A 10,916-nucleotide genomic window follows, 5' to 3' on the forward strand; every position below is an offset into this window, starting at 1 on the left:
TCCGCTCCCGCTGCTTCTGTTCTGCTCTGTGGATGGGTTTTTCTCGTATTCGATTTCGGATACGAATGCCTGCAGGCAGCACAGATACAGATACAGATACAGAGAGATACTTTCCGAGTCTCAGGGCTCACTGTAATTAATAATCCACGTTGCGCGTTTCGTCATTTTGAGCTTGAGAAATGAGACAAGAAAGAGCAAAAGAAAGTTCTAAAGGGGCAGCAGAGCGGCAGGGGGCGGGGCATTGATTGGGAAAATTCTATGAAAAAAGGCGCAAGTATTTGTAATTTTCCAGATAGTTCCGCCCCCCAACCCCCCATGTGGTGTCACTTGAAGCTCCCCAAAGCATTCTGAAACTTGAGCAATTGTTCTAATCAAAAGTTTAAAAACAGGAGAGGAAAAAACTGAGAACCAAGAACTAACTTTAGCTCAAGTTAAAGATAAATGGATACGAGAGTGCGAGAAAAGTTTACGCTATATCTAATTTGTTGTAGAGTTTCATAAGTATCTTCTGCGAGTAATAGGGATTAATTGCTAAAGGGAATTTCAGGAATTTTTTCAACAGCTAGAAATTGTTAAAAATATCCCAAGGGGGAGGCGATCGATATCGATATAGAATTTATATGATATTAGGGGCTAGAGTATCTATAAATACTTGTTGAATGCCATGAGCTTCAAGAAAGTATCCAAGAGATGCATCTCTGTAAGAATTTCGAGAATCTACCCAAAACGAAGCAGAAGTTTCGCAAAAATCTACACTTTTTATGGGAACAACTTAAAGATACATTAAAGATCTATTTCTTAACAAGAAAAGATACAATTTTAAACAATATATTCTCTAAATTTCTCACTCTCTTAAGGGGTGGAGGGGGGAGGGAAAGACCACAGCAACCGACAAGAAAACTTTAACAATTTTAAGCAAAATTCTAACCGACTCTGTCTCTTTCTATATATCTCTGTCTGTCTCTCTCTATATCTCTCTATGTCTCTCTCTCCGTCTCTGTCTGTTTTTGGCCAAATTGTCAGCCTTAATTATTGGCCACAAAAACCCCAAAAAGAAGAGCCAGTGAGCCAGAGAGCCAGAAAGAGAGATGCTTAAGACCAAGCATGTCAATTGTTTGACATTAAAATACGCAGAGAAAGACAGCTCTGGCAGAGACGGAGAGACAGAGAGACGGAGAGACAGAGAGACGGAGAGACAGAGAGAGAGAGAGGAGCAGAAAACTCTAAACAAAAAGCCAAAATTGAATTCCAAAGAATGGAGTGTGGAATAAGGGAACGGCTGGGGGGCAAGGAGAGACGGGACTAAATACCGCAAATAAAATAAATTAAATAAGAAAACTACCGCTGTCAAAAGGCTTAACATTTCACTTAAAAACAAAAAACAAACTACCCAAAAACCAAAATAATAAAAAAAGGAGAAGGCCCAAGAAATATCTTGAGAGTCGGCTGCTGCTGTTGATGTTGCCCCTGTGCCTCCGCCGGTATCTCCATCACCGTGTGGCAAAGTCTTTTGCTGGCGTTTTCGGTTTCGACTCGAACAACAATTTCCAAGAAAATTAAAACATGTAAAGACATATCTTTTCATCTGACAAACATGGAGCCAACAGAGAGAGAGAGGGAGAGAGAGAGAGGGAGAGAGAGAGAGACATGCACATGTAAATATGTATAAATATATATGTATTGCCTGTAGTTCCTACATTTAACTCTTTTTTTGTTTTGTTTTTTGAATTAAACACAACTCGCAAGTAACTTTAAGCTCAAAGGAAAATTACACGAATGCCTGAAATCTCATAAATACTTCAATCAAGTATGTCCAAAAATAAGTAAAGATATTTAGGCACAAATGAAGGGCGCGGGGCAGGCGGGCAGACACCGAAAAATTCTACCTTATACTCCAGAAAGGCGACAACTTGCAAGGCGACGGACTTGGACGTGGAATTGGACGTGCAGATCCAGCAACAACAACAAAAAATGCTGCCGTCTGGCATCTTATGTTTTTAATACCCTAAGAAGATGGTATAGGATGGGCCTGATAATTTAAAGGTATGTATGGTAGAATAAACTGTATATAAAATATATTTTAGATCACTATTAATAGTAGAAAATATATATATATTTTAGAGTCTTTGAAAAGGTAATAAAAATAATATTCACATATTAAAATATTGTTGAAAAAAATTAATAACCCACACACAAAAATCACCAACGATATCAATAATTTATGTGGAAGATTCGTAGAATAAAGGGCACAACCTGTAGTCGTATGGCAGTAAAAAGAGGGCACAAAGGGCATCCCGTAGTCGCATTGCAGTAACAAGAAAAAAGTTCGACGGAAAACAGAAACAACGCTGCCATGAAGAGTCCCGTTGGTTGATTCTTTTGCATCACACGAGCGTCGACTTTTGCATTTGCCGAGAGCGAGAGTCGTGGGCGCATTATCGGTGGTTGTTGCCGAGAGCGAGACAGAGTGCCATAGAAGGAATTGCTGAAAGAGAGCGCTAGAAGGAGTTGCTGGAAGAGAGAGAGCGATTGCGGGAGAGTGTGGTGGGCATTGCGTGAGAGCGCAGCAATGCTGGTAGATCAAATGAAGATCAGATCAAGAGATAAGAAAATTGAGAGAAGCAGCAGCGCTGCCTTGGCCGCAAGACGAACAAAATGCAGGAAGGAAGGAGCATGAATTTATAATTTACATTTATAGGCATATAAAATTATTAAAAATCTCATTTGTAACAGATTTTCCAAAATATCGGTTTCCCGCAGTCAAGCTCTGACTTTAGCTCGCGTTCTAATAATACTATCGGTTAGCCTTCATAGAAGCCATGCTTCGAAAACAAATCTTCCTTTTTTTTTCAAGGGTATCAAACACTCGATTCCCCTTTGCCAGGGTGCTTTTTTGTTGCCTTCTTCTTTTATTTTGACTTGAGCCAAGTCAAGTTGTGCCCCATACTCTCGGAGAAACATTTTCTGTGTATATTGAAGTATGTATCTTGTCATGACATAAGAAATTGACTCCACTTGAAATCGAAAAAGGAGTGCAACAGCAACAGCCAAGACAGCGGCAACAACAGCAAATGAAATTAAAAAGTAAATGCAGCCATAAATGCAGCAGAACCAGAAGACAACCAAAGATGTTGGAGGAGGAGATGGAGTAGGGGGAGGAGGAGGAGGAGGAGGAGAAACTTGAAGAAGAAGTCCAAGTCCAAGTCCAAGTGGAAGTCGAAGTCGAAGTCGAAGAGCGGAGCAAATGAAGTGCCTGGCCCCGAATTGTAAAGACCCTGGCGGCAACATCCACATCCACATTCACATCAACATCCACATCAACAGCAACATCCGAATCGGCAGCAATACAGCATATAAAAGTTGCTTTTGATTTGATTCCTGGAGTTGGGGGCAAGTCAACAGAGCTCTGGAGTGAGAGAGAGAGACAGGGAGAGATGTGCTTTTGGAGTTTTAAGTAAAGGGTAGGCACCTTTTAATGGGGTATTTTTGATCATCTTTATAGCTTAACCTTTCCTTAAAGTTGACTGGCGGTTAAATGTTGTTTTTTGATCAAGAAATTCGCCAATTTATGCCTCAAGTCGATATCTTGCAACACTGCCACGAATCAGTGCACAAACAGTGCGCGAAAAATGAACAAAAACCTCTTCAAAAGCGCAAAACTGCAGCAACAAAAAATGTTAAAAATGTTGATTTCCATTAAATTAAATAATAAGAATTTATAGAAATTTCTGTAACAGGTTTTTATTACAATACCAAATAAAGAAGGTCTTCTAGAATTTCCTAGAACTGGAAATGGAATTGGAAATGCACTAAAATTTGATGCATAAAATTCTATAATTAAGTTTTAAATTTTCCACAATTTTTTTTATACATGAAATAAAAGTTTGTCACGATTTCCAAACCAATATTAGAGAAGATCACCCATTTCCAAGTGGAAATTTTTAAAGTTTTTATTTCGAAATATTAAAGAAACTTCCCTCGCTACAATCCCTGCTTGAAGCTTTATTGGGAGCATCTTCCTTATCCTTTATTTCTTGAAAGATATCGTGCATATATATATGTTTTGGCACTCGCCCCTAGACTGGGACTGGGACTGGTACTGGGAGCAGCATTTATTGTTTTCGGGGCCAATCCCTTTTGTGTGTGTGTGTGTGTGTGTTTGTTGCCTCCTGTGTTACCTTTTTACCCTCCACTCCGTTTGTGTTCTTTTTGTTTACTGAATTTTTCGTTGTCTTCGCTCGAAGACAAAAACCCACATGTGAGCATTTAATTTCAACAACTGTCGCCTCCTGAACCTGAAGCCCAAAACCAAAGGCGGGAATACCAATGCCCCGAGACCCAGGCAGCATCTCTCCAGAGCTCTCTATATACATTCTGTTCTGCCCCCCTCCGCCATGGTATGGTTCCATGGTTCCATGGTTCTTCCAGCAGCATCTCAGAGGCAATGGCAGTGGCACTGGCAGTGGCAGGCAGCGTCGCCTGACACCAACGGCCCTCATGTTGGACACTAAACAGCGGGCGCTGCCAAATGACAACCAAACTACATGAAGAAGTACAACAGCAACAACACGGGGACAAGTAACAGTGGGAGCCGCATTAATATGGCCAAGGTAAAGGGTATTTAAAAGCATCCACCACAGGCACAGAACGGGGCCAGAACCGGGCCCCGGTTACTCGGTACCAGGGGACGAGCTGCAGAGGCCAGACATGAGAATAAGAGTCACAAAGACAAATGTATCTGTACAGTGGTAAAGAGTCCATCGAAATTTGAAATATATAATGAAGATGGAACATACGAAAATATATTTTTGAGGGGAAAATGTCTTCATTTTCAATATTCGATTATTTGTAGCTTACAAAAATCTTTTCTTTGGGCTTGACGGCTTGCAAAAAAGCACTTCCAAAAGTCTACCATCGAAATCTATGGACTGTACTCATCCCCATATTATACCTTGTCCTTGGATGTACACTGTCCAGTGGCTGCCTCTCTGTCCACTCCGCTTTCAGTCAACTCTTTGAACTCCAAAAAGTGCCTACTAATTTTCATAATTATGCACTGGCTTTCTTGAACCACTGTGCACACTGGGGCGTTGTTTTGGCTTCGTATTCTTAGGCTCCCTTGGCTGCTGTTGCTGTCGTGTGTGTGTGTGTGTGTGTGTGGATTTTTTTTTGTGAACAGGTAGTTTTCCTCTTATTTGGGTTTTTGGCCCGAACGAAACGAAAGGAAAGTAAAAGCCAGAGAGGAGCCCACAAAAAACGAATGAAAATTAAAACAGTCTTAAAGAACATGACAGGCAACCCTGAAATTAGTTGACAAGGATGGAAAAGGAGGCACAACCAGAAATGAAGACCGACTGACTGAAGACTGAAACACACACATCCCGACATCGTGCTGGGTTTTCGGTATCCAGGGTTCTGTTCTGTGGCCGAAGATTTACATAATGTGTGCGTTGCGTCGTGCGGGAATTTCATTAATGAAAGAATTATGAGAGGTTACATAATGAGGCCCCCGTCTGGCCTGTCCGATGGCTCAGATAAACTTCAGTTCTTACCACCGCGCCGGTTCTATGTTTGTTTTTTCTGTGACGCTGCTGCAGGAGGGATTGTCCATTCAATCCTACCTTTGACCCTCTGCCATTGACCAGGCCATCATCATTTGTGTCTCCATTGTGTTGAGCAACAAATTAACAAAGTTTCCAGAGAAATACGTAGTTGCGGGGCCGGTCAGGCCAGCCCTTGTTTCCTTTGAACAAAAATATTCCCTGCTGTTGTACGAAATTTCCCCTAAGCGAAGGGACCTTTTTCCCGAGTTATCGCTGTATTTTACTGTGAAATTAATACAAATTACGAAAAGAAATAGTCTGCGAAGACGATCGAAAATCTGTGAAATGTCTTAAAAAAATTCCTTAATTGGCGAATTCAACCGATTCTGTTAACCGATTCACGTCTAATTGATAACCAATTTACAACCGAATCCTAACCGTTTGACAACCGATTTAGATTAAATTTTTAATCGATTCACAACTTTTTGATAACCAATTGATAAATTATTTACATATAACCGATTCAGTCATTACCGACTGATGCTAAGACATTGCATAGAAAACTCTACAAAAAAAACAATTAAAATTATGCAAGATTCTGACCGCTTTATCTTCTGTCTGAAGACATACATATGTACATTGTAGGGCAATTGTCTGGGAATAAAAAATTAATAAACAATATAATTTTGATAAGAGATATATGTATGTACGATACATAATACACGTGCTATACAGTTATAAATAGACAGCAGACGGTTGTTTGACAAGAAACGGAAGTTCGGTTTGCTTTCAGTCTAGTCCCTTCTGGAGAGTAAATTTCATAGACATTTGTGATGTGATAAGACCGGCCGTGGCAACGGCAGCGATATCTTGTGAGATCTTGTTCTATATCTGTGATAACTATGGGGCAAAATTTTGTTTGCTACTTTACTAATGAGTGAATGTACCCAAATCAATTTAATTTTTGGCAAATTGATATTTTTGCATCGTATAAATAGTGGACGGAGGTGCTAGCAATGATCACAGTGTACCTCGATCTACCTTCAACCGCAACTGGGAATCGTGAACAGTGAAACCAGCAGTCAACATGCGGAACATTTATGGTATACGGTCTCCACAGTGTAAAGAGCATCAGGAGGACAGAAAAGTAATAAAAAGCCTTTCGTTTTTGCAGCCTTAACTCTGCTGCTTGTTGCAGTAATTGCAAGCAGCGCCAGCGGCGCCAGTGTGGAAAGGATATACGGTCAAGACGTCTCCGCAAACGCAGTGGCATTCGGCCGGAATGCGAGGGATGCCTCCGCCCCATGCCAAGCGACAACTCCGCCACCCTGTGCAGCAGCGACGACAACGCCGCCACCCGTAGTAACAGAGCCGCCATGTTCTGGAGAGGATGAAACCACGACAACCACCACTACAACAACTACCACAACACCCAAGACAACTACAAGCACTACGACAACCACTACAACAACAACCACGACAACTACAACCACTACAACAACAACCACTTGCTCGCCATCAACCACCACTACAACAACTACCACAACAACCACGACCACTACGACAACCACCACGACAACAACAACTACGACAACAACAACGACGACAACAACAACCACGACAACAACCACTACTACGACAACCACCACTACTACAACCACACCAACAACGACAACTACAACTACTTGCTCGACAACAACAACCACGACGACAACCACTACAACAACAACCACGACTACAACAACCACGACTACAACAACAACGACAACAACGACAACAACCACGACAACGACAACAACCACGACGACAACCACCACTACTACAACCACACCAACAACGACAACTACAACCACTTGCTCGACAACAACAACCACGACGACAACCACTACAACAACAACCACGACTACAACAACCACGACTACAACAACCACGACAACAACAACCACGACAACGACAACAACCACGACGACAACCACCACTACTACAACCACACCAACAACGACAACTACAACTACTTGCTCGACAACAACAACCACGACGACAACCACTACAACTACAACAACCACGACTACAACAACCACGACAACAACAACCACGACAACGACCACGACGACAACCACCACTACTACAACCACACCAACAACGACAACTACAACTACTTGCTCGACAACAACAACCACGACGACAACCACTACAACAACAACCACTACAACAACAACCACGACTACAACAACCACGACTACAACAACCACGACAACAACAACCACGACAACGACAACAACCACGACGACAACCACCACTACTACCACAACACCAACAACGACAACTACAACCACTTGCTCGACAACAACAACCACGACGACAACCACTACAACTACAACAACCACGACTACAACAACCACGACAACAACAACCACGACAACGACCACGACGACAACCACCACTACTACAACCACACCAACAACGACAACTACAACTACTTGCTCGACAACAACAACCACGACGACAACCACTACAACAACAACCACTACAACAACAACCACGACTACAACAACCACGACAACAACAACCACGACAACGACAACAACCACGACGACAACCACCACTACTACCACAACACCAACAACGACAACTACAACCACTTGCTCGACAACAACAACCACGACGACAACCACTACAACTACAACAACCACGACTACAACAACTACGACAACAACAACGACGACAACCACCACTACTACAACCACCACTACTACAACCACCACTACTACAACCACACCAACAACGACAACTACAACTACTTGCTCGACAACAACAACCACGACGACAACCACTACAACAACAACCACGACTACAACAACCACGACTACAACCACCACTACTACAACCACCACTACTACAACCACACCAACAACGACAACTACAACTACTTGCTCGACAACAACAACCACGACGACAACCACTACAACAACAACCACGACTACAACAACCACGACAACAACAACCACGACAACAACCACTACTACAACGACTTGCGCGCCATCAACCACCACTACAACAACAACCACCTCAACAACAACCAAGACAACAACAACCACTACTACAACCACACCAACAACGACAACTACAACTACTTGCTCGACAACAACAACCACGACGACAACCACGACAACAACAACCACGACAACAACCACTACTACAACGACTTGCGCGCCATCAACCACCACTACAACAACAACCACCTCAACAACAACCAAGACAACAACAACCACTACTACAACCACACCAACAACGACAACTACAACTACTTGCTCGACAACAACAACCACGACGACAACCACGACAACAACAACCACGACAACAACCACTACTACAACGACTTGCGCGCCAGAACCAGCCACTACACCAGCAACCACTTGCGAGACCACAACTGCTGCAGGCTGTGCGGGTGCCTCTGCCTCTGCCTCAAAGGTCGTCGCATCGTCCCAATCCAACCGTAATCCCATTCGCCGACCCAACGCCAGACCTCTCTGGGAAGTGGCCGCTTATCAGCAGTCGGCGGGCACCAATTCGCTTGACAAAGCACTTCAGGTGTCCTGCGCCGGAAAACCCGATGGCTTCCTCATGGCATCGCCGGCACGCTGCAACGACTATTACATCTGCCGTCACCAACGCGCCCTGAAGGTCAGCTGCGGTGACAAATACTTCAATGCACTGAAGGGCATCTGTGATCTGCCCGAGAACACAAGCTGTGTTCAATCCTAAGTGAACACCAAACCGAAGACGAAACCGACACTCAAAACGCAACAATGCGCAAAATTGGACGACAAACTTTGAATGGAAAATTAATATATGTAAAACTGTATATTTCTATATAAAAACAGCAACTGCTTATAAAGGGCTTATGAATTTAAATATATATTTTGTTTTATTTCAATTGCCGCCGCGTCATGCAGCAGGCCACATCGGTCGGTCGTTTAGTGGTTCTGGATGTGTCATTAATATGACTATTTTTCGCTAAGTTCCAAAAATCCACTCTTTAATCTAGGATTTTCGTGGATTTGTTGAGATTCGCACGACAAACTGGCAAGAAGGAAAAATCTCACATGCTTCTGACCAATTTGCGGATACGAGAAATGGGAGACTGAAACCGAAACCGAAACCGAAACCGAAACTGTTGCCAATTTCAAATCGCAATACGCACCTGTCACATAAATCACCGTCCAAATGTGATTTATTAGGTATTCATATTAGTTGCGAGTCGGAAGCAATGGAATGGAATGGCATGGTATGGAATGGAGAGCTACTTTGACTCCTGAGGGGCTACACGCTAATACATAATATGTATCTGTAAAACACATGTAATGCTCTCGCATCTATGAGATACATTGTGTTTGGTGTCTTGCCAAAAAGTCTCCCGCCAGCTGCTGCTCCACCAAGCAATCTCCTTCACGCCCCTCCATATTTTGTGTGTGTAAAATATTGAAATTGAGTGCAAACTACTTTGAACTTGTTTTCTTTGTTATTTTTTCGTTGGCTGCAGATACAGATACAGAGCAGCCAGCACCCAGCACCCAGAGCCACCTAGCAGATACATTATTAAAATGATATAAAGTAGCCGAGACTTGAACGAAGGGAGCGGGAGAGGGAGCGGTGGTTGTAGCGGCGGGTGTCTGCAGCTTGCATGCGAATTGGCAATGAACTCGTGCAAAGTTATGGCCCCAAAGTATCTGCTGGATACGTGTACGTGTGTGTTTGTGTGTCCAGAGGCTGCTGTGTGTAGTATCTTACGAATAGCCCAACTTAAGTTTCGGTAATCATGTGAGAATGTTTCCGAATGGAGTGGACTGAACGGTATGAATGAATGAAATATTCGTGTAATCTGCTATAGCATAGGGTGCTTGTATCTCTCAGATATTTTATCTAATGTGAGAGGCTATGAGTGCAAAAGATATCTTTCAGTGTTGTGTGAAAAAAGGTGAGAAACGTTTTGGATTAATCTAATCAAAGTTAAGCGAAACTTTGCTTTGCATCTTTGAGATATTTTATCTAGAGATGGCTAGAGATTTATCTAGAAAGAGTCAGATATTTGTCATCTTTGATATTTATTCAATATATAATGGAAAATATGACATTCGCAATGTTTTTGTGCCTATCCATCCATCAGATACTTTTGGAATATAAAAGTATCTAAACAACACATATAAAACCACACAAATGATGCACACATATGCCATAAGACCCCAAGTTTATGGCCGGGAATGCAATTAGAGTTTCCACCCCTTCGAAAAAATTGACATAAAATTTACGATATCTGCAGAAATGGTGGAGTAATAAAACATCATCCGAACGTCCATCTGTTAGGAGGTACTT

The 10,916-nt window shown here is 42.5% G+C and overlaps 1 protein-coding gene across 1 annotated transcript; it reads left to right on the top strand.

Moving 5' to 3' along the window:
- Positions 1-6,552: 6,552 nt before the first annotated feature.
- On the top strand, positions 6,553-9,460 carry Muc96D (Mucin 96D). Its single transcript, XM_033380481.1, has 2 exons — positions 6,553-6,646; positions 6,718-9,460. The coding sequence occupies exons 1-2, from the start codon at positions 6,631-6,633 to the stop codon at positions 9,306-9,308; spliced, it is 2,607 nt and encodes an 868-aa protein (XP_033236372.1). The 5' UTR covers positions 6,553-6,630; the 3' UTR covers positions 9,309-9,460.
- The last annotated feature ends 1,456 nt before the right edge of the window (positions 9,461-10,916 follow it).

This window comes from Drosophila pseudoobscura, chromosome 4 (assembly GCF_009870125.1).
Source record: "Drosophila pseudoobscura strain MV-25-SWS-2005 chromosome 4, UCI_Dpse_MV25, whole genome shotgun sequence".
Lineage (NCBI taxonomy): Eukaryota > Metazoa > Arthropoda > Insecta > Diptera > Drosophilidae > Drosophila > Drosophila pseudoobscura.